The 23,721-nt window shown below is 44.7% G+C and overlaps 1 protein-coding gene across 2 annotated transcripts in view; it reads left to right on the top strand.

Annotated features, from left to right (window-relative positions):
- Ogdh (oxoglutarate dehydrogenase Nc73EF) overlaps window positions 1–23,721 on the top strand; it is a 179,391-nt gene that overhangs the window by 51,537 nt on the left and 104,133 nt on the right. For both annotated transcript variants that reach the window (XM_037413353.2, XM_075880061.1), the window contains 3 exons: window positions 4,945–5,091; window positions 13,826–13,913; window positions 19,276–19,384. In XM_037413353.2, the coding sequence (XP_037269250.2) occupies window positions 4,945–5,091; window positions 13,826–13,913; window positions 19,276–19,384 (344 nt within the window). The remainder of the gene's footprint in view (window positions 1–4,944; window positions 5,092–13,825; window positions 13,914–19,275; window positions 19,385–23,721) is intronic.

Below are 23,721 nucleotides of genomic sequence, written 5' to 3'. Positions count from 1 at the left end.
GAGGCTAAAACAAGGCCCTTGATGGTTTTTTCTGTATGCTAGGACACTCCACACGAGTGGTCGGAAAAAGCAAATGTTTAGAATATATTTTAGTTCACCTTCAAAGTGTGCCTAAATGCTCATTCTCCTGACTGAAGCGTAAGCGTGCGCAGGTTTCTCCTCCAGATGGAACAAAGGTTCATTGCAGCGCACCCCCTCCCTATCATGTCAATGTTTGGGTCTGACTTTGACCTTCTTCCTAAGTCACGGCGCCCCCTTCCTATTATGTCAATGTGTGGGTGGAGTTGTGTTAGCACAACCCCCTCGTAGGCGACTATGGGAGTGGCCGCCCCCGTCCCATGCGCATGCCTATTGTAGTGAGGTGGCTGACCTCCGGAGACCTTCATCACGCACGTACCGACAAAGCATCGCAGCTGCTACACGTTTGTTTTGCAGGTGCTTGTGCGACACGTGTGTGCGAGAAAGCCAGCGAAAGAAGACGATAATGCGCCCGGCGTGCATCACAGCCTTGCGAGGCCACATAACCAAGCTACACTGCAACGCCACAGCCCAATTCCACACCCAGAAACTGAAACCGAAAATTGTCCACTTAAAAAGGCGATAATAATTTATTCAACGATAATAAATTAATATTGGTGCATGTATCATGCTCCTTGGAGCTGTAAGAAACGCTTGCAGCGAAGAATGCGCGAGCCACAAAAATGGTGGCACCACCACTTTTATGCAGTGTTGCCCAAAGCTACTCAGAGCCACATCCTCTGTGGAGAAAACTGAGTGCTATAGCGGTACCTATTCACACAAGAGAGAAATCCCCGGAGAAGAAGCGAGAATGGCACATCACGTGACAATGACGTCACGAGTTAGTGTGGCCATGCGACTTCCTCGCGGCTTCTCGGGGGAGGCGAGGATCGTTTCTCCGACCTGTCCAACAATCCCCGTGCTGTGGGGGATATAGCGGAATTTTGAGTGTCTGGCACATTGTTGCCCTCTCGTTTGCAGAGCGCAGTGGCAGCGGCCTTTTCAAATTACGCTCCAGATTCGTGAGCACCATGATGGCGAAAATTAACGATGTAACATCTTTTTTTTTTCTTTTCTCTCGTAAAAGAATATTCTTGCTTGTGGGAAATCTCTTCCAATGGCTATAATAAAACTAACCTAAAGAATGGTGTGTGGGAGACGATGATGGAGCCAAGCAGATGATGGAGTGGTACCCTATGAAGTGATAATTTTTTTTAAAGTGGTTATTTTGATAAGAATCATGACATAACCCACTTTTCTTCTTGTTGTTGTTGCTGCTGCTGCTGCTCTGCTTGTTCAGCCTGATGGAGATGTCTTACTTTTTAAAGAAATTCTTTAATGATCCTCTTGAGTGAAAATTAGATGCTTAAAATATAGACAGTCGTAGAATTGGAGGGCTGCTTTTTATTTTCAGAAACATGACATACTTCACATTTTACTTTATCGGTGCAGCCGATCTGTTTTTACATTATAATGGAAAGCTTGTACAAAATTATAATGAAAAGCTTGTACAGATAATTGTCAAGTATTATAGTATTAGGCTACATGACTTCCGTTCTCGGTTGTTTTCATGAGAGAAATGCTATGATAGCATAAATCCTTCGTTCACAGAAAGCCAACCTACATCGAAAGATACTTTATTGAAATTCCTATCTACTGACTAAATGGTGGTATTTGACGAGTCGGAGAGGCTGTGAGCGATTTCGTAGCCGAAAAAAAAAAAGCAGTTATTGACGCTGCCAGGATAGTCACTTTGGGCGGGTTCGTCTTTGCAAAAAAGAAAACCTTGTGGTGGCGAGTCAAACCAAGGGCAATGGCGTATTTGCCTTTCATGAAAAAAACATAAACAAGAAACCTCCTAAAAGCAGCAAAGCGGCAGAGGGGATTCAAAAGGGGCTCTTTCCTCACCCAAAATACACTTGTACTTTCCTTCTTCTCGAGTCAGAACACAACATGGCTTTAAACCCACCACCCCTTCAAAACAAAAGCTTGCCGATATTATGGCTTGATGTCAAAGAATTCTTCAGTGCTTCCACTTCATGGTATGGTGTACGCTCTGGCCACACTGATCTCGCCGACCATTCCCCTCGTCTGTGCGAGTGAGGGACATTTGGGGGGACTTCTCGTCGCCTGTTGCTGTCACTAGGCTCCACCTTTATCCCCCGTGGTTTTTTCCTCGTGTGAGTACCGCTTAAAAGACGTGATCATAGCATCCACGTCGTTCTTCAGGCATGTGTCAATTTTTTAGAAAGGGAACACGGGAACACGTGGCCTGCGCGCTCCAGAGGCTGCTGGCAGCGCGTTGAAACGCAAGTGAGAGCAACCACAGCCTTTTTCCGTGTCATCTCGTGGTGAACAAAGCCACCATTCATTGCTTATATGGAACCAGCTGCAAGGTAGCACCCCGTCCCCCCATATCAAAGTGGATAATGCAAAAGGCAGTGGTTGCTTTGAAGGGCGAGGAGGAACTGTTCCATCTTGCCACTGGTTCCATATCAACAATGATGAACTTTTGCTTTGCTCACCTCAAGATGAAACCAAAAGAAGCTGTGGTTGCTCTTGCTTCTACTTGAACACGCTGCTAGTAGCCACCGCAGCGCGCAGGCTCCGCATTCCTGTGCTCCCTTTCATAAAAACTGACAGTGTACGTGGCCTATGTCCAGAGTCCAAACTAAACTGCTGAGCCGAGCACTGCATTCGCTACTGAATAAAGCTTGCTTGCTAATGCACAGCCATGGATGGCGACTAAGCAGTTCTGAAGACATGCGGCTTTGACCCCAGTTGCTATCAATGTGATCATACATAGAGCCTATGCACTTGGTATGCGTCGAGTAAAATTTAGGATGAAACAACTTTGATATAGCTGCTAAAGCCTTGGTTGCAAACAGACCCTTTGTGGTAAAATTGTGGGTTGCGCCTGCCTTCTTTCTGAAAGTTCACAGCTATCTTGGTTTTTCATGAAGGCTCTTTTTACTCCTTTGCAGCGCTTCATGTTTGGCGCACCCTGAGAATTGTCTGAATTAGCCGGGTTGCAGCCAAATATGACTGAACTAACGAGAGTTTCATGCCACTAAATAATACGACATGCACTTGCTATGACCAGAGAACATGTCCAAGTTATCTGATTTTTTCTAATTAACAGGGTTTAAATTAATGAGCTTTTACTATATAAATCAAAATGCATCTGCATGTATTGTAAAACAATCTTTTAAAAAAAATGTTATGTTGCTCTGTTGATGATCAAAAGGAAGAAATGGAAAAGGCTAGTACGATGCAGCCTCATGTAAAGTGAAATTAATTCTGCTGCCAGCTTTTTTTCTTGTGTGATAGTTTTGCTTGATTTAAGGTCCCTTCTGGATACACATTGATTGCGTGCCATTGCAAGGGCTTTTACCTTGCATTTTTTTATCTGCATAGAGTGACTTGAGAATGCCTGCAAGCTTGTCATCAAGATTCCAATATTCTGTCTCAGTCCATAGAAACCTTTCCTCGTTGACATTTAAGATTTCCTTCGCTTCTGAGCACTGCTCAGTGGCTCAGGTTTCGGGCATGTGGGGTAGATATGATGTAGCTGTCTCGAGTGTGCAAAATAATGGGGTGCGTCACCATTTTCACTTAGCTGTGAAAAAATTTTTACGCAAGCAGATGGTAGTAGAGCTTGAAATTAGTGTGTGTGGACTAGCTTTAAAATGTGTCTCGTTGCGATTTCGTGAGGACGATGTCACTATATATGCCTCTGGCTGTTGCTAATGCCACAAACATGGTTTCAGTTTCCTATTCTGTCATTTGCAAAACATGATTTCCGTATAATGTCTTGGGGCACCGCAAAGGCATCCCGTCATATAGAAGTAATTTGTCTCACCCAAAAAATGGTCGAATAGGTGAAAAGTCAACTCCGTCAGGCTCGTGTTAACACTGTACTCTAAATAACTCTTGTCAGTGACCTACGTGACAGCTGGCAGCACAGTTTTGTTTTTACACAGTGCGCTGGTGCCAGACCTACAGTTTACTTCACGAAAAAAATTTTGTTCTTGGCCATTTTTCATGCTATATATTTTAATTTAAAAGTGTTGGTTCACTGCATTTGTGAAAGTGCACACTCATTTGGTGTCTGCAAAAGCCATATGCAGACAACACATTACCTCTCCCACCAAAGCTGTAGTCGGTGCAAACAACTGCTACAGAAACCACTCACAGTCATGAAGTAGGAGAGTGAAATCTTGCAGCAGGTAAGTAACTCCAGACTTGAAGGAAGTGCGGCCTTGTCCATCACGTCTGTTGGGCTCCCATAGAAAGTGAAGGTGGCAATGAGGCTATTCTTTTCTTTTGACGTGTCAAGTGTTGTCGACACAGCTTTGATTGCGCCAGATCATTTAAATAAACATAATTCGACCTCTAAACTGCCTCTTTCTTTATAATGAATGAACACCATGTAGCAAAATTCCTTTAGCGCTTCACTGACCTAGCCATAAAAACGCTTTTTTTTTATCTCTTAAGAATATGCCTAGAGATCCTCTGGGACATTTTTTTTTTTGTAGTTTTGTTTTGAAGTATTGGATAAATTACCGGAGAATCATTCAAACAATATTTAAAGTCTGTTCGCACCCAAGAGATTGCTATTCACACAGCTCCAGTTACAACCATTTGACCAGGTAACCACAGGACATAGATATAGTATCATCTTTTATTGTTCATGCTTTGATTTGACATTTTCTTAAAAATTAAAGCAAACAATTAAGAAAGGATAGGGTAGATGATGTCACTGTTTACAATTGCAAGTCTTTTGTGAGAATAGATTGCTTAATGCATTGCAAGCGGTGCTCATTGGTTGCAAACATTTCCTCGCTGAACCTGAGCAGGGATTCAGTGCCACTTACTGAAAGTACCAAAACAGCTGCTGCATTTTCTGCGGGGTCTTTGTCGCAGATTCGAGGAGTTCCTGGCCAAAAAGTGGGTTTCAGAGAAGCGGTTTGGATTGGAAGGTTGCGAGGTGCTCATCCCGGCGATGAAAACCATCATTGACCGGTCGAGTGAGCTTGGCATCGAAAGTATAGTAATGGGTATGCCTCACAGGTGAGTACTTTCCTTTTGCACCAAGGAAAAAGAAGGATGATGACCTTTATTCTCATTCTGGCGGTCTCATGCCACGAATTTCCCACGGCGTGGGTGCCCTCACAAGCGACTATACCTTCGTTTTGCTGAGCACCAGATCGGAAGTGTGCTTGTGCCTATTTAATCAGTAAGTACTTAGTGGCAGCAGTGCTCGGCCTCCAACAGCATCAGCGTATGCTGAACTATTTCACCAAGGCTGGGGTTTTAAAGGTATGCCCAGGGGCCTTCCCAGATACTTATGGTGCTACCTTTTGAGATGAGTACCCAGGAATAACCGAGCACCAGATCATTGTATTTTTCTACCCATTAGAAAAAACCGGTGGGTTCTCGGTCAGCACTGGAAATCAAATCCAGCACCTCCCACATTGGAAGCAGATGCTCTAACCATGTAGCCACCGCAGCAGTGGCTACTGGGTTAAGCACAAAATTATCAGGGTGTAGGTGTATGTACTTGACGTTGAAGTGTGGGTTCGCAGCAGTGGGATATTTCCCTTGAGTAGGCGGTTTCATGACACAGCGAGCATGCCCATGCTGCAGTCAAACAATCTCTTTAGGTGTGTTACACATCGTAAAATAGTCCATTTGTTCGTTTCAGTGCTTCGAAATTTTCATGTTTGAATGAATTTTGATAGAGTAATTTTTAAAATATAGTGAAATCTTGTTAATTCGAACTTGGTTATTCCGAAATGCCGCTTAATTTGACATATTTCCGCGGTGCCGTACTTTGCAATGTAAGTGAGTGAATAATTTGAAGCGGTGGCCGGCATCAGTCCGATTGATTCGAAAACTTTGGGGGCCATGTGCCAGTTCCAAATCCTGATTTTGCCGCAAATCCCGGAAACGACGGCCCTTAAGAGCCACAAGGCAATGCAATGTAGCGATACTAATGAGTGGCAGCTGAAGCACCCCAGCCTTGCTCCTCCAATGCAAAAAGAAAAAAAAAAAAACGATATCCTGGTCATTCAAAACTTGTGCCTGCGGTAAACTACACGTGCTTCACTGCAACACAGCGGTGATGCGTGGCCAGCATATTGTATTTTTTAGCAACATCAGCCGGTCATGGTTTACCCATTCTTTCTGTGATTGTCAAGAAATTAATAAAGCTCAATTTAGCGAAATTTGCGATGTAAGCAAACCTCTAATTGCCACTTACTCCAGCAATTAGTGCCTTTGCACTGCTGGCAGAGTTCTTTCCAGCGACGCCCTCTTCGAAAAGTAAGTTCAAAAGTTTCAAAGACCATTTTTTCCAGCCAAAACACATCACAACGAGGAGAAGGCAACATGCTGCCCGCGTGTCACTACTGTGCTGCAGTGAAGATCTCTTGTTTTCCGCAGGCAAGCATTTCAGTTTATCACGACAGCGTTTTTCTTTTTTTTTTTCCAGTGGCAGCAGCGAGGCCCACCGTTCCTCCGTGTTTGGAGCAAAATTAAGACCAGGTCTTGCTGTAAAACATAACCTTTGAAGCCGCAAGCTAGCCGGCACAGGAAACGACGAGTATTGATTACTTTGAATAGTTCTAAGCCTTTTGCATCCCACTTTTTTAATGTTCTGTTATTTCAAAAGCACGCTTAATTCGAAGATTTCTTGCGGCCCCAGTGACTTCGAGTTAACAAGGTTTCACTGTACTGTACAATCTTTTGAAATATTTGCAGCACACGAGTACCGTATTCACTCAAATCTAGGTGGACTCCGATTCTAAGCCGATCCCCAAAATTCCAGAGGCCGAAAAAAAAAAAAGAAAACCTTACCTCGAATGTATGATGATGATATGTAGGGTTTAACATCCCTAAACCACCATATGATTATGAGAGACGCCATAGTGAAGGGATTCGGAAATTTCGGCCACCTGGGGTTGTCTTACTTGTGCCCAAATCTGAGCACAAGAGCCTACAGCATTCTCACCTTCATCGAAAGTGCAGCCGCCGCAGCCGGGGCTCAATCCAGCGACCTGCGGGTCAGCAGCCTCGTACCTTAGCCCCTAGACTTACCTCGAATGTAGGCCAAACGAAACAGCGAAGACAGTGTTCACGGAAAAAAAACATTTATTGAACATGAAGATGAAAAAAAGCAGTTGGTTCATGATGTAAATAACTCAAGAAACATACAGTCGCTCATCCTGTCGTGTGTGTTTCTTTGTCGGTGTGTTTTTTTTTTTTCGTGCTGCTTCTAGTTGCTTGCATCGTAAAAATGCCACGCTTGTGAGTGGTCGTCGCAGACATATTTGTCGCTGTCTTCAAGCAGTGTGGGTCGATGCCATCAAGCACATTGGATATGCTGCACTTCTTGAAAGAGGGCACAATCAATGTTCCTCGGATGTGAGCCCCTCTAGCAATGCACATTTTTTTAGATGCGAAGTGTCTTATGGTCCAGCTCAATCTGGTATGTGGCGTGACCACCCTTGCAGTGCATGCGCACTCCTTCCCCTCTCTCTCCTCTAGGCATCCTTTCTTGCGCTGTTTACAGTCGCGAATTGTTTATTCGGACTCGACAGGAACCGCCAAAACATCCGAATAATCGGGAGTCGGAAAAAACTGATTCACTTGAAAGAAAAGCACTTTTATAGGCCCTATCGCCCGAAAAAACTGTCGTGTCTGCACACACGCATGCTTCCGAGACGGTTTGCTTGGAAATAGAAAATTCAGACTGAGGTAGGCCGCCTTCTACCTGGCGAATTATATCCGCTTTCTTCGTCATCGTGAGCGTCTTGTAGCTCCCACGTTGGCCACGTTTCTTCACTCCCAACGGCGCAGCAATGGGTGGCGTTGTAGCCATTTCAGCTCGCCACGGAACACGCAAGAGCGAGAACTCAGACAAGACGAATCAGGCCTAGCCGCAAAAGCAGCTGACTGACACTGCTGACAAACGCTGCAGCGAATAGACTCTGTAGGTGGCTTGGCTTGGCTGCTCGGCTGGCTAAAAAAAAAGCGTCGCCAAACATAGCCTTCCAAAGCGGCAATGGCGATTTCTGCGTGCATTTTGACACTGGCCAGACATCCATCCATAGCTAGTGCAGCATATCAGTGCTGGCAACCTAGCAAACGTATTGTTAACGTCGCTCTCAGCGTGTAATGGCGTACAACGACGCATCCGGTCAGTCAAACGGAGTCCGAATAACCGAACGGCGCACAGTGGGGCATCCGAATTTTCGGTCGTGAGTTTACATTAGGATCAATGGGGAGTGTGGCGGTGCCATTAAGATGTCCGAATAAACGGGCATGTCCAAATTTTTGGCGTCCCAATAAACGGTCGGCGACTGTACACTCTTATTGTGCATGCGTGCCCCCTACCCCTCTCTCTCGCCTCGCTATGCCGGCGCAAGCATCATCTGCGAGTGTGTTTGTTGATTGAAAAAACCGACTGCTCCCACTGCACAACTGTTCACTGGCCACCCCGTATATATAGGAGCCGGATTTTGACCTCTAAAGTAGTACTGGTGGGAGATTTCTCCTGTTCGTTGTTGACCAATGAAATTTGCAGCGTGCACGTTAACAAAAAGCGAACTGCGGGTCTCTGTCTAATTAATGTTTTTTTTTTTTCTCATTGCCCATGAGCTGCGATTGGAATGTTCCAGTAGGAAACGCCAGTCCATCACTGCATGCTTTGCGCCTCCCCAGGTTTCGCTCCTTTGCAATGCCGCAATGAGCATCAACGCTGCCACCAGTATAAGCGTTAGCACCCGCTGCTTCGCATCTACACATGGTTCCCCTTAGTGGGAGATGGGGCAATTTTATTCCTCCACTCTGAAGTCCCACCTAGCTGAGCGTTGGACGATGACTCTGCAGCTAGGACAACTTTCCTTTTAGAAGCGGCACTATGATGACACCACCTGTTTGGCACCATTGAGCTACACCACACAGACCACTGGAAGAGTGACTCGAAATGACAAACGGCTCGCCACTCCTTCGGCCTGCGCATACCGAGCCGGTGGTTGTGGCACCTGCCCCCAAGGCGGCTGTAGCCCAGTCTACACCGCCTACTCCCAAACAGAGACCGGAGACTCCAGAGTCCTCGGGTCTCAAGGCCTCACCTCACCAGGCGAGGCCCGAAATTCGTACTAACAGCCCGCACGTGCGGGCATCCAGTGCCTCCGAGGAGGCATTGGATACATCGGTACCCTTGGTGCCGAAAGAGCGGCGTGGCTCCTTGGAGCGCGCCAAGAAAACAAAAAAGCAGATAACAGGGCCTGGTGACGGCCCTGTTAAGTGAACGCAAACTCCCTGTCTAAACAGCCACTCGCCTTTCGTACACACAGCACTATTTTACATTCATCATGAACACTCAAGTTATACAATGGAACGTCAGGGGCCTTCTCAGAAACCTTGACGACATCCAAGAACTCTTACACGAACACTCACCAAAAGTGCTGTGTGTACAAGAAACACACCTTAATTCAAAACACACAAATTTTCTTTGTAAATACGTTATTTTCCGAAAGGACCGTGTTGATGCCATGACATCATCCGGAGGTGTTGCCATCATAGTGAATCAAGGAATTGCATGCACACACTTACAACTCCAAACATCCCTTGAGGCAGTGGCTGTTCGTGCAGTTCTTTTTGATAAACTGATCACAATCTGCACTATTTACATTCCTCCTAGCTATCAGCTGCAAAAACGTGATTTACACTCTCTAATTGATGAACTTCCGGAGCCTTATATTCTCCTTGGAGACTTTAATGCGCATAGCAGGCTATGGGGTGACTCTCGGTAAGACGCGCGAGGTCGACTGATTGAACGGTTCCTTCTCTCGTCGAGCGTGTGTCTCCTGAATCGAAAAGAACCAACCTATTATAATCTCGCTAATAACACCTACTCCTCTATAGACCTAAGCATAGCATCTCCATCTCTTGTGCCTCTACTCCAGTGGAATGTCGTCAGTAATCTGTACGGAAGTGACCTCTTCCCCGTAGTTTTGAGCACAACTACAGTAACTGAGTGCCCACCACGTGTTCCCAAGTGGCTCATAAATAGAGCCGACTGGGAACAGTTTTATACCTTCGCTCGTCTAGGTTGGAATGACATATCTACTTTGAACATTGATGTTGCTGTCAACTACTTCACAGCCTTTTTGATTGATGCTGCAACAAAATGCATTCCACAAGCAAATGGACACCTTGGAAAACGGCGTGTGCCATGGTGGAACTCTGAATGTCGAAACGCACGCAAACAGCAAAACAGAGCTTGGAGGCTGCTTCGGAACTCACCGACAGCCGAAAATCTCGACACTTTCAAGAAAATAAAGTCTCAAGGCAGGAGAACGCGTCGGCAGGCCAGAAGGGAAAGCTGGCAGAAGTTTTTGTCAGGGATCAATTCATACACACAGGAGGCTAAAGTCTGGAACATGGTCGGTAGGATAGCAGGAAAACAAGTACACACACTTCCACTCGTAAACACTCAGGGTGATACCTTGGAAGATCAGGCAAACTTCCTCGGTGCACACTTCGAACAGATGTCCAGCTCATCCCACTATACTGACACTTTCCAATAATACAGAACAAGAATAGAAAAGCAGAAACTCGAACACAAAGGCACTAGATACGAGGCATATAACCAAGCTTTCAGTCTAGTTGAGCTGCGAACATCTCTAAACTTCTGCAGTACTTCTGCCCCAGGTTCTGACCGTGTGGTGTATGAAATGTTAAAAAACCTACCAATCGAAACACGAAAAACCTTACTTTGTTTGTACAATGCTATCTGGTTTTCTGGCACTATCCCTACCCCCTGGAAAGAGGCTATTATTCCCATTTTGAAAGAGGGCAAGGACCCTTCTTTACCTTCGAGTTATAGGCCTATTGCACTTACAAGCTGCTTGTGCAAAGTCTTCAAAAAAATGATAAACTGCCGACTTGTACATATCCTTGAAACAAACAATATGCTCGACCCATTTCAGTGCGGGTTTCGAGAAAGTAATCCACCACAGACCACCTTGTTCGTATTGAGGCACAGATCAGGGACGCCTTCGTCCATAAACAATATTTTCTCTCTGTATTCCTCGATATCGAAAAGGCTTATGATACAACATGGCGTTTTGGAATTCTAAGAGACCTGTCCCACCTTGGCGTGCGCGGAAGAATGTTTCACATAATCGAAAATTGCCTGTCAAACCGGACATTCCGTGTCCGAGTGGGCACGGTTTTTTCCCAATTATTTGTCCAGGAAACAGGCGTGCCACAAGGTGGTGTACTTAGCTGCACACTTTTTCTCATCAAAATGAATTTCTTGCGCTTGTCCATTCCTCGCAATATGTTTTATTGTACATATGTCGATGACGTCCAGCTTGGCTTTAGATCTTGCAATCTGGCAATGTGTGAGCGGCAGGTTCAGTTAGGTTTAAACAAGGTCTCCAAATGGGCAGAGGACAACGGATTCCAACTGAACCCACAAAAAAGCACGTGTGTCTTGTTCTCCCGAAAGAGAGGCATGCACTCGGAACCCGACATTGAATTGAACGGTCAACGTCTGTCTGTCAATGCGGAGCATAAATTCTTAGGATTAATCTTGGACAACAAGTTGACCTTCGTACCGCACATCAAGTATTTAAAAACAAAATGTTTAAAAGCCATGAATGTTATAAAAGTATTGTCACGTACTACTTGGGGTAGGGATAGGCAATGCCTCATGAATCTGTATCGAAGCCTCATTCGCACCCGCTTAGATTATGGGGCCGTTGTTTATCAGTCTGCGACTCAAAGTGCTTTGAAGATGCTGGACCCCGTGCACCATTTGGACATCCGCCTTTCTACGGGTGCTTTTCGCACCAGCCCCGTAGAAAGCCTTTATGTTGAGTCAAATGAGTGGTCGCTTCATCTGCAGAGAACTTACAGGTTCTTTGTTTATTTCCTTAAGGTAAAAGCAGACAAGAAGCACCCCTCATACTCTACTATTAACGATTTGTCGAGCTCAATTCTGTTTCAAAACAGGCCTTCGATAAGGCAGCCCTTCTCAGTTCGCCTGAAGAGTCTAGCTGAGGAAACTGGAGTCTCACTTGAACACAGTTTAATTAATGGCTCCTGTAGCATACCCGCCACCGTGGCAATGGCAGACTATAGACTTCGATGTGTCTTTTCTAGAAGTTACAAAACATGCGCCTATTGCCCATATCCGAACACACTTCCTGGAACTTCAACACAAATACACACGTCCTGAGTTCTTTACAGATGCCTCCAAGTCTAACTCCTCTGTGTCCTACGCTGCTGTCGGCCCATCCTTTTCGAATGCTGGCCCTCTACATCCAGACACAAGTATCTTCACAGTGGAAGCTTATGCGATACTTGTGGCAGCTAAACACATCAAGCAATTACCAATACAAAAAGCAGTAATTTATACGGACTCCCTCAGTGTGGTAACGGCTCTGCACACTCTTAAAAAACACAAAAACCCAGTCCTTGTCTCACTTTACTCCATTTTGTGCACACTCTACATACTCAAACAACATGTTGTAGTGTGCTGGGTGCCAGGGCACCGTGAGATTCAAGGCAACGTGAGGGCGGATCAGCTCGCTGCATCCGTCCACAAAAGCACTGCCCCTACACCCATATCAATCCCGGCCCTTGATCTTAAGCCGTCTCTCAAACGAAACCTCAGGGTATACTGGCAAAGCAAGTGGGATACACACACACAAAACAAACTACACGTTATTAAGCCACACCTTGGTCATTGGCTGCCTGTATCGAAATCGTGTCATACAGATATAATACTAACGAGACTCAGGATAGGACACACATACGCGACACACACTTATCTTTTGTCTGGTGATGATCCACCATTGTGTGACAAATGTGGTGAAACATTAACAGTCCTTCACATACTAATCCAGTGCAAACACTTAGAAACTCTAAGAAAACAACATTTTCCATTACCCTACCGACAACATATACCTTTACACCCTGCAATGTTCGTCGGTAGGGAACCGCTTTTTAGTCATAAATCATTGTTAGAGTTTTTAAAAGAAATTCATAGTTTTCATATCATATACCCGGGCATTCCGTAGCACGACCTCTCCAGAGAGGTTTTTGCTGCGGTGGCTACACAAGAAAGCACTTGCCTCACGGCCCTTGGACGCAAGGGTATGAACGAGTGAGGCACTTGTGCTAATGCCATACATATCCACCATCGTCTTTTATTATCACCAACTTTTGTCACCTATTCACACCACACACACCTTTCACGGCATGGTCATGATTTTATTACTTGTATGTTTTTACCCACCTTACCGCGAGGAATTTTATGGCCCTTATACAGCCGCTTATCACAGTCGTTGTCCATATTTTTAGTCAGATGAACTGGCGCTCTTTGGCCGTGAAATGGCCCTTGCGCCACAAAACATCAAACATCATCATCAAACATCATCATGACAAACGGCTCGGCTCGCCTGAACACTCGCCACAAAGATCAAAATAGCGGCCTCAGACATGTACTTAAGACAGGTGTTGTCTTGGCTATAACGGGTATAATTCAGTTTAGGTGGGGCTAGTTGTGCACCACTTCTCTCAATGAAAAATGGCGCATTTTTCAAAACCCTAGAATCTAAGCCGACCATAGAGTTTGATACAAAAAAATTTGAAAAAACACCATCGGCCTAGATTTGAATAAATACGGTATGTGCACGGGCTTGAAGAGCAAATGCAAAGGTGTGAGCAGGCACATTAGCTTAGGTCCTTTCGATGCCCTCTACATCATGCTTGTCTTATGCAGGGGTCGTCTTAATGTCCTAGCCAATGTTTGCCGCAAGCCTCTTGAACAGATCTTCACCCAATTCAGTGGACTGGAGCCCGCTGACGAGGTGAGACATTTATATTGTAGCTCAGAGTGAGGATGTGGTATTGGGAAAACGAAAAATCTTTAAAGTTGGCTTCAGACTATACACACCTTTTTCATTCATTTATATTTATCTCGGATCTGCTTAATTTGTACCCTGTATAGTAAACCTTTGGCCTTAGATGCTTGAAGCAGCCCAAGTTTCCATTCTCATTTACTATCATAAAGTGCATGCTTATTGTTCGGTATTCCTGTTAATCATGTTTTTATTCTTGCTTAAGACATGGCTTATGCATTAGTCATTTTTACTTCTGGCTCTTTGTACTTTTAAAACGAACTTGTGGCAGTGCATGTACTCGGCTTTCAAATTGCAATCGTGACTGGTTGAATTGGGAGACATTAGGAGGGCGTCTTGGGGGAGGGGCCGATTATAAGTAGTAATAGCAACAGCGCAGTTCATAAAACCAGTGACTGTGTAATACATTGCTTTTTGTTTGCTTTGTAATGCTGTGCACTGCGTGAATTGCAGTAAACTTGTGTAAGTAGTATAGGTTTATGGCAGACATAATGCCTATTGCACTCTCTACTTAATTTTTATGTTAAACTGCTGCAGCTACCGTATTTTTGCGCGTATAACCTGCCCCTGCATATAATCCGCACCCCCACTTTCAGCTCACCGAGAAAGAAAAAAAAAAAATCCTTGCGTATGGCCCGCACATTTGATATACAGGGAAAGCTGTACAAAAGCTACTGCTCAAGCAACATAGTACATATGTAGACAGAAAAAGCTCTATTTAGCAAGCAGAATATGCTGTCTGCAAGGCCAATCACAATTCACTCACTCTCGCTGCTCTCGCTAGAGCTATCACTTGAGCCGCAGTCCTCACTGTTATGCACAAGGTCATCTTCGGTTCCATCCATGTTCTTTGTGATACAGCATTTCTTGAAACTTTTTCGCACCATCTCACGTGGAATGGCCTTCCATGCCTCGACAATCCACTTGCAGAATAGGGCAATATCAGGCCTTCGGACTCGTCCTGTTGGCGTCGCATCGTAGAGACCTTCGGCCATCCACTCGGTGTAATAGCGCTTGACATGCGCTTTGAAGGGCTTGTTAAGCGACACATCTAGAGGCTGCAACATTGACGTCGTTTCACTGGGTATAACAACTAAGTCGGTGCTGTTGCGTGAAAGGTGGTCCTTCACTTCCTCAATTGTGTGGCCGCGGAGCGAGTCAAGAATGAGCATGGACCTTTTTGCGAGCATCGCACTCGGCCTCTTCTCCTATGCCGTCTTGATCCAGTCCACGAACAAGTCACTGTTCATCCACGCGTTCTCGTGTGCGGTGCGCGCACCACCACACCGGCAGGCAAATGAATCTTTAGTAGAGTTTTCCTTTTCAAGATGACGTATGGTCGCAGTTGCGTGCCGTCGGGGAGGGCACAAAGCAAGACTGTGATGCGCAGTTTCGTGTTCCCGCCGGTCAGCACGCTCACCGAACTGCTGCCCGTCTTCTCAATCGTTGTGTCCGGCGGCATTTCAAAATAAACAGGAATTTCATCCGCATTGTCGATTTGCGAGAAAATGTAATTGTGCTACTTTCACAGGCCAATTACATATATCTGGTACTTGGGCAGCTTCTCCTCATAAGAAGCCGGCAAGCCTTGACATATTGTAGTCCGCCGTCTGATTGAGAGCCCTTGCCGCTTCATAAAGCGGGGCAGCCATCCGCGGCTCGTACGGAACTCGTGAGGTAGGCCTAGCTCCCCCGAAAGTCGTCGTGCTTCCACTTGGGCCATCTCGGTCGATACGGCATTGCCCCTGCTTCTCACATCTTCGATGAACTTTACTAGCTCCGCCTCCAGCTCAAGGTAGGCACCGGTCTTGGGGCCACGAAATGACCTACGGTCGCGGTGCGCGGCTTGTAGGCTCTTTCTTCTTTCTCCACAGTCGCATGCAGGACTTGTCCACATCGTGCCGTTTTCCCGCTTCGCAATTTCTGAATTCCTTGGCGACGACGATGATCTTAAGCTTCTGCTGTGCCGTGAAGGACTGCCGCCGTACGCTACTCATGGTGACAGAACAGATCGGCTTAGGCTTCCACGACTTAGCACTACCCCTTCTAGTACACTGTAAGAGCACCCTGGAAACAACAGAACCGAAATGCATGCCTGCTACCGCGTCAAAAAGTAGTACATAAATTTACTGATAATATCTCTATCTCTCTCTCGAACGTCCAAAAAATATACTTGTGGTGTGACAGTGAATTTTTACACTGAACAATCGAATTTTTTCTCCCTAAATGTTTTTCTAAATGCTTCAACAATGCAAGCAAGCGAAACAAAAATCGGCCGCAAGCTGCCGTGCTACTTGCGGAGCAACACGAATTTGCGGAAACCGCCTCCGCAGCCTTCGCTACACTGTTAAGGGGCTTCACAGCACAACACGCATTGCTGTGAAGCAGCACTATAGAAAAAACCCCGCGTATTATTCGCACCTCCACTTTGCCACTGAAATTTTTGGGTTTTTGGTGCGGGTTATACACGCGAAAATACGGTATTTGACACAATGACCATGATGGAGTGAGTGGCAGTAGAACGAATAATTTTAGTAGATTGAACTTTTCGTTCTATTTCTTCCTTACGTTTTTGTAACTTGTCCATATTGTTCAGACCTCTCTCTATAGTTGCTTTAATTCAGGATTATTTTTAAGGTGTGCATGAATAGTTTTTAAGCTCAAATCAATGTCTACTATTGATGAACAGTGTCAGCTGTGAAAAAGGCACCATGGATTAAAGTTTAGTACGAACAGCCTAGCACTTATGGGAAGTTGCTGTGAAAGTTGATAGTTGTTGCAATAAACGTGGTTGCACTGTTGCACTTCCTGTTTGCAGAAGCCAAACTGTGCGGTGCCACCATACTCCAGTTTGCTTTGCATATTCTATCCTGTTTTTTTTTTTTTTTTTTCATATTGCACAGTAAAATCAAATTCAGGCATGCTATTTCTGCATGCTTTATCTTGGAACGGTGTTATGGGCATCTTCAAATTGTTGACAAAGTTGTTCGAGCATTTGCAGGGGCAAGGCTGTCTCCCCTCCCCCTTCCCCCCTCTTTTTTTTCTACCTCATAGCAGGGAAATAGGGTGAGTGTGTGCCATAGAGGGTGTTTCTTTTAAACTTCATGGATTTTTTATTGATATTTTATGACAGCCGGGCACCTGTCATCTTCGTATGCAAACTCTATATTGAGACGGAAATATTTTGGTGCATCTAAAGTTACGTTGAAATGATGAACAAAAATGCAAAATTTAGTTTTTTAATTACAGTCAAGTTGTGAGCAAGTGCACCCCTCCCCTTTTTGCTCAGGATTTCATAGTATTATGCTTTCAGTGCAGTTCTTTATGTGGAAGAGCTGTAGGATGTGACAACTTATGGCATTCCCATTTTTTTTTAGAAATCCCCAAAACACATGTTGCTTCAGATATTAATCATTGAAATTGAAGGCCTTGAGGCAGGCAGTATCGAAACTGAGCACGTCTGGTGCGCGAGAAATGCGGCATGTCACACCAGAACTTTCCATGACGAGCTATGAATAAGATTCGTCACCACGGAATTCGGTCAGGAAAGATGGCCAATTGTCTGACAGGTGCACAAGTGGGCCACTCATTGTTTCATCGGATGTGTAGTGCTTACTTCTTTTTCTTAAGCTCTAAATAGTAGGCTTGTGCGATTAGTGAATTTTAGGTTCGAAGCAAATAGTGACCTTGGTCGAATAATTTTGAATCAAATCACATATTTTAAAAAATGGGAATATTTATCATGACCTAACTACTGTGTACAATATTTTTTAATTGAAACTAGGGCTCTATGCAAATGTCTTTTTTTTTTTTTTTCGTTCAGAAGAAGTCGGAACAACGTTGAATAGTAGCGGGACTTGAGTTTTGGTAGGATGCCGGTGATAACCTGTAAAATATGTAACATTTTAAAATTTATTATAGCTAGAACATGTAAGCCGTCATAACAAGCTTTTAAGCGTAATAGAATGATGAATTGATTTGTAGGTAAGATGTTCATTCAAAGGGGCCCTGCAACACTATTTTCAAGTAGCCATGGAGCCACTAAAGAAGCTTATTGTCTCACAAATTCATCACCTCAAAATTTTTAGAATCTGTCCAGCATGAGCGGAGTTCTAAAGATTTGTTGCACACTGCAATTGCCTTGTTTCTTCTTGTCCCGACGAAAGAGCTGGAAGCTAAGTAGGGAAGGATGGCTTAGGGAAAGGAAAGTCATGCATGCCTCGTGACCTTGAGCACCTTTTCTCTTTTTTATTTTTTCTTCATATATGCAACCTTTCAGGCCTACCGTGCACGTATGTGTGGACGAGCGGCGGCCCCCGTAACGAACGAGCGCACCATGCTCAAGTCAGCTAATGGCTGTGAGAAGTGATTTTTTAGCTCATAGTGTCATTTGCCAAGGGAAGAGAGCAATTTTTAGCTGACTTTGAGAATAAATTGTGAATTACAGGCCGCGTGCTGCTCTGTAGTTTCCTCGCGTGTTCTCGGTAGCCTCTACTACCGATCGGCAGCGTTTTCTCACCATGCTGGATAAGTGTTGCAAGGCCCCTTAAAACTTGAAGGTAGACTTCGTGGCAGAGCGGATTTGCCTTGGATAGGTTCTTCCATGCTTTAGCACCCCTACACTGCAGTAAAACCACCTTTACAGGCTGTTACATGCGGACTGATATATATCTGTTCGTTCATTACGAATACCTCGAAATTTTCAATAATTTAAATTTCAGTCGAATCGAATTTGAATGCTCTACTATTCATTCGAATATTCGCACAAGCCTACTAAATAGGCTCAAATTTTTTGCTTTTCTCCGAAATGAAGTGCTGCACTGGCTGTCCCCGAGCTTTACGCTGTACAGTCAAAGAAAAGGGAGGAATTGATATGTTTTCTAGTACAGCCTGAACCAAACAGATCAATATACTGCCAAATCAGTCAGTGGCATATTTATTGTTTTTCTGCTGTTGAGTACCATAATTAGAACTGCCATTTGCATTTGACCGATTTTGACTGTCTCTTCAGTGTTTAATTCCTTGAAGTCTACTGTATCATTGGCAATTTATGGAACTAGCTTGTAGCCTGAATCAGCATTTAGAACTTATTAACTTTTTTATTTGTTGTGAATTTGTGCCAGTAAACTAAGCATTTAATAAAGCTGACAAGTTGACAATGGAGATGTACATCTCTACATCTTAGATGGGTGTGTTTGTGGCTTCCCCCCATTTTTTTTCTTTGTTTTTCTTCAGCTACTGGCTGCTGGTTTAATGAGTTTGCACGAAGTGGGACATATGTTTGCATTTCTGCCTTTTCGTATCTGTACAGGGCTCTGGTGATGTGAAGTACCACCTTGGAATGAGCCATGAACGTCTGAACCGAGTGTCCAACCGAAACATCAAACTTGCTGTCTGTGCCAACCCTTCGCATCTGGAAGGTATGTAGTGGTGCACTTTTATTTGACCAGTGCAGAAAGTTTGGCAGGTCGGTAAAGTTGCGTGATGATCTATATACAGAGCTCGGAAAAGATGAGGAAAAAAAAAAATGTGGATGTAACAGATGCCATTATATCTACATTTTTATGGTCCATGTCTTTTTTTTTTTTTGCACTGTTTGATAATTTCATAACACGGTTATCATTGACTCTTTTGACCTGGCCCAACCACCTCTCTTAAAGAAATCACTAGGTCGCCACAGCCATGCCTAGGGGCCATTAGGCAGTGACTGTACTTCGATTCTCAATGGCTGCATTGATGGAGACCACAGATTTTGGTAGTAGCAGTCGTAATGAGCAGTTGCTTTGGTTTGGGGCAATGCAAGACGCATGATGTCACAAACATTACAGAAACTATTGACTATGATATATGATTCTATCTTGACTGGCTTGTCTACATCGAACCTGTTGGGGCTTGTCTACATCGAACCTGTTGGCTGAGCTAGCTGAACTAGGGGAAGGGATATGACTGGAACGTAATTGGATTGGCACGATACAGGTCATCACAGGCACAGGGCACCATGTTTCCTTTTTGGCTTGTGCATGGACTTCTACCACAGTTATGCTGCACAAGCAATCACAGTTGTATGGCATATCGCTTTTTTCAGAGTTTCCCAACTAAATTGAAGGCTGCCATTGTAGTAAAAGGCACAGCACTTTCTTTCTTTCACATGTGCACTGCCAGAAGAATCTTCGGCGTCAAAGAAGCAGGGACTTGCATTTTAATCAGCCATGTAATTTCTGATTAACATACCCATGGTCTAAATCTCTCAAAATGTTTAAGTAGTTCGTCAGATAAAGCAGTTGTTTAAGAGGTGTAACAACTGTTGGGCAAGTAAGGCTGTAGTAACAATGACATCTGCCTTCCCACTTCTCTAAACAGCGGCTGCCTAGTAAGTGCCAGTATCTCAATTTTCTTATGCTGGATAAGACCTCTAGCGACCCCATTAGCAGCTTGACAAACTTGTAGAGTGCCATTGTCAGGTCAACTGCAGCAAAATTGACACTGATTTTCGCAAGTGTTCGTAGCAAATAATTGCATATAGGAGAGCTGTATGGAAAAGCATCTCATGGTAACATTTTCAAGGATAAGCTGTATACAGTCGAACTCCGATATATCGAACCCACATATATCGAATTTTCGGATATATCAAACTCGCAAGTTATCCCCTTAGAAGTTCTTTGTAAAAGTATAGAAATTCACACCTTTATATAGAACGGTATTTTTACCCCCCTTCGGATATATCGAACACCGCGCAGCTAGAAGGTGCGCTACTGCACTCACCGCACCCCGCGATCTTCGTGGTAGCGCGGCTCGGCATGCGAGTTGGACGTGCGCTTTGACACTCGCAGCTCCCAGCAACCTCCGCGCGGCTTCACGCCTCTGTCCGAACCCGAAACGCTTTGAAGAAGGTAAGGGCGAGAGGGCTCGGATTGCACGGTCTCCAACTTGCGGAACGGCTTTTTTTTTGCTTTTTTTCGTTTCTCTCTCTCATACTTTCTCCGTGTGCCCATCGGCTCAGAGAGCAAAAACGAAGGAGCTGACGATCTCCTTTCCCCTTTTCTTTTATTTTTTGTTCCTGTTTTTTAAGTTTTGATCAGCCAACCACAGCTCGCTCCTTTTGCTGTTGCCCTCGCCGGTAAGCATCGCCTTGCGAGTGCTTCGTTGGCGGAGTCGGCTTCCATTGTCGCATCGTCTGTGTACCACTGCATGTGCAGCATTGTTCTTTTGCGTGCGTGGTATGCAAAGCTGCTGCCGTCTCCTTGAGTTGTCGACTTCTCGTGTAGCTATGGCCAGTGTCAAGAAGCACAAATCCCTTGACTTTGCGACGAAGTTTAAGGCTAATCAGTGTGAAATGTTCGACAGTTGCGAACAACTTCGGCATATCACATAGCACTCTGAGTACATTGTTGAAGAACGGGGCACATATCAAGGCAAAGGTGGCGGAGCAGCAAATGTCGGAAGCCTGTCGTGTGACGGCGGAACTTGCGGAAACCGGTGAAGACGGCGATGACGAGCACTTAGACTACGCGTTTGTCGAGTTGTCGTCCCTCTTCCCGACAGCTGTTCCACACGAAGTGTCTGCGGGCCATTTCGTGGAAGCGGACTGCAATGTTCAAGTCGTTTCGAGCCTTGCTGACGAGGACATAGTAGCTGTGGTCGCAGGGATCTAGGATGCCCAGGCCGACAGCTTAAATGACGAGGTGGATTGTCTAGACAAGGCGATGGCTACATGCCCGTACTTTACCGCTGAAGTGGCGGCGGTGATTGGTGTCCATTCGTCGTAACCGCGACTTGGAGGGAACCGCGCTGCTGCAACTGGACGATCTTGATGAGATCGAGACTAGCGTCTTCAACTTCATTTCGAAAACGAAGTAGGTTAAGATCAGCTTTTTTTTTTTTTTTAAGGCTAATGAAACATTCTGTTGCGGTGTGTGTGTGTAATTGTTTGTCATTCTTGAATATGCCTATTGTAGGTGATTATCTGCTACAGGTAAGCTCTCCGTGCCTGTATTTTTCTATATCGAATTTTTGATATACAGTCGAACCCTGCTACAACGAAACTCACGGGGCACGGAAAATATTTCGTTGAAGCGACAATTTCGTTGTAAAGAGATCGAAAAAATGTAGCTGATCTTAGCTAGCTAAACAAATAAATGTTTGTTTTTAAAATTGAAGAAGTGTTCGCTGCTTCCAATTCTTTCCCAGCAGCGTCACGACGCGATGAACAGTCATGGACGCCTACAACTGCATTCGTAAACGTACCAAACAGTTGCATTAACACGTTAACACCAGCAGCCGTCCGCTGTCAAAGTGTATCTGAAAACGCCGAGATGGAGGCATGGTATCGTGGAGCCGTGACTATTGCCTTATTCTATGTCATTCTTATCTCCCAGATCTCGCGGCTGGCTGATTTGGTTGATAATGCAGAGAAGAACCGCTCTGATTAGGAACCACACTGTCCAAGCGCGAATAAAATAAGTTTTAGAATCGGTAAAGGCATTGTTCCGCGGTTGTACGCAACAACTGCGTAAAGGAAACCATAAACTGAGCGACTGAGCTTCAGCTTCGGATCGTCTGCGGCTCGAAAACAAGCTAGTGGCAAAAGCAGAGCCTTCCTCCATGAGCAGGGCAGTCTCATTGTCATCCCTATCGAGCAATGGCAGCGCCCATGCTTGTTAAACCGCGGCAGTTTCTGGTGGTGCCAATGCATGCTTTTAGACCTCGTCGACGTGTTTTCAGGTTCTCAAAATGCATTAAAGCATTCTAGACTGAGTTTCCTGTACAGCAATAAATATCTGAGCCTGGCATTGCATCGTGAAATTTCGTTGAAGCGGGACAGCACAAGAAAAAGTGTTTGTTGAGGTGACAATATTTATGCATTGATTCCTATGGACTGCTGACGAGGAACCATGAATTTTTCGTTGTGGCGGAAATATCGTTGAAGGGGCGTTTGTTGTGTTGCAGCAGGGTTGGACTGTATTGAACTACTTCAGGATTTCCTTAGAGTTCGATATATCAGTGTTCGACTGTAGCTGAATTGCTTTTAGGGATACCCATAACTGGCAATGGCATGTGCAAGGTGCACATGTATAAGTACACAGCTATAAACTCTAAACAAAGTGGAAATGCTTCCAACAGGGTTGGCAACCTGCATAGATTGAAACAAAAGATCCATTTCTACTGATGTTAGGGGCAGTAGCGTGATGGCATTTTTTTTTGGCAAGTTGCAGAAGATTGGGGCATACACTTGAACCTCACTATAACAAAGTTGCATCTTACACAAAAATAAGTTCGTTATAATAACCAAGCATTTGTTATAAAATTATATTCTCAACACTGTATTTATTGCAAGACTTTTCTTATTTACTTCGTTAACTGATAATTCGTTATATCTGTGTTCGTTATATCCAGGTTAGAGTGTATCTCTGGAGTGACATTGTGCGTTGACCTCTTGAAAATTTTCGCTTTTTAAAGCATTTCATTACTGAGCTGCGGTTTAAATGTCCCACATGCCAATGCTGCACCAGCACCTCTTGAATGCACTTTTCACGGATTCCTGACTGGTCGAATGGGCATTTGTTTTTTTGTCTACTGAGCAACCTTTCAATAACTAGGACTGACTGAACAATTTTGTACCGGTAGCTGGCAGCCGACTGAGCAATACATCATGCATGTGGCCACCTTAAGCGAGACAAACGAAATTTCCGACGTGTTCTTGCACTCTCAACTACTTTTGTTTCCACTCCTCACACATTCACAGATTCCGCATTGTTTG

Source organism: Rhipicephalus microplus, chromosome X (assembly GCF_043290135.1).
Source record: "Rhipicephalus microplus isolate Deutch F79 chromosome X, USDA_Rmic, whole genome shotgun sequence".
Taxonomy (NCBI): domain Eukaryota; kingdom Metazoa; phylum Arthropoda; class Arachnida; order Ixodida; family Ixodidae; genus Rhipicephalus; species Rhipicephalus microplus.
This window is presented reverse-complemented; position numbering and strand designations above follow the sequence as displayed.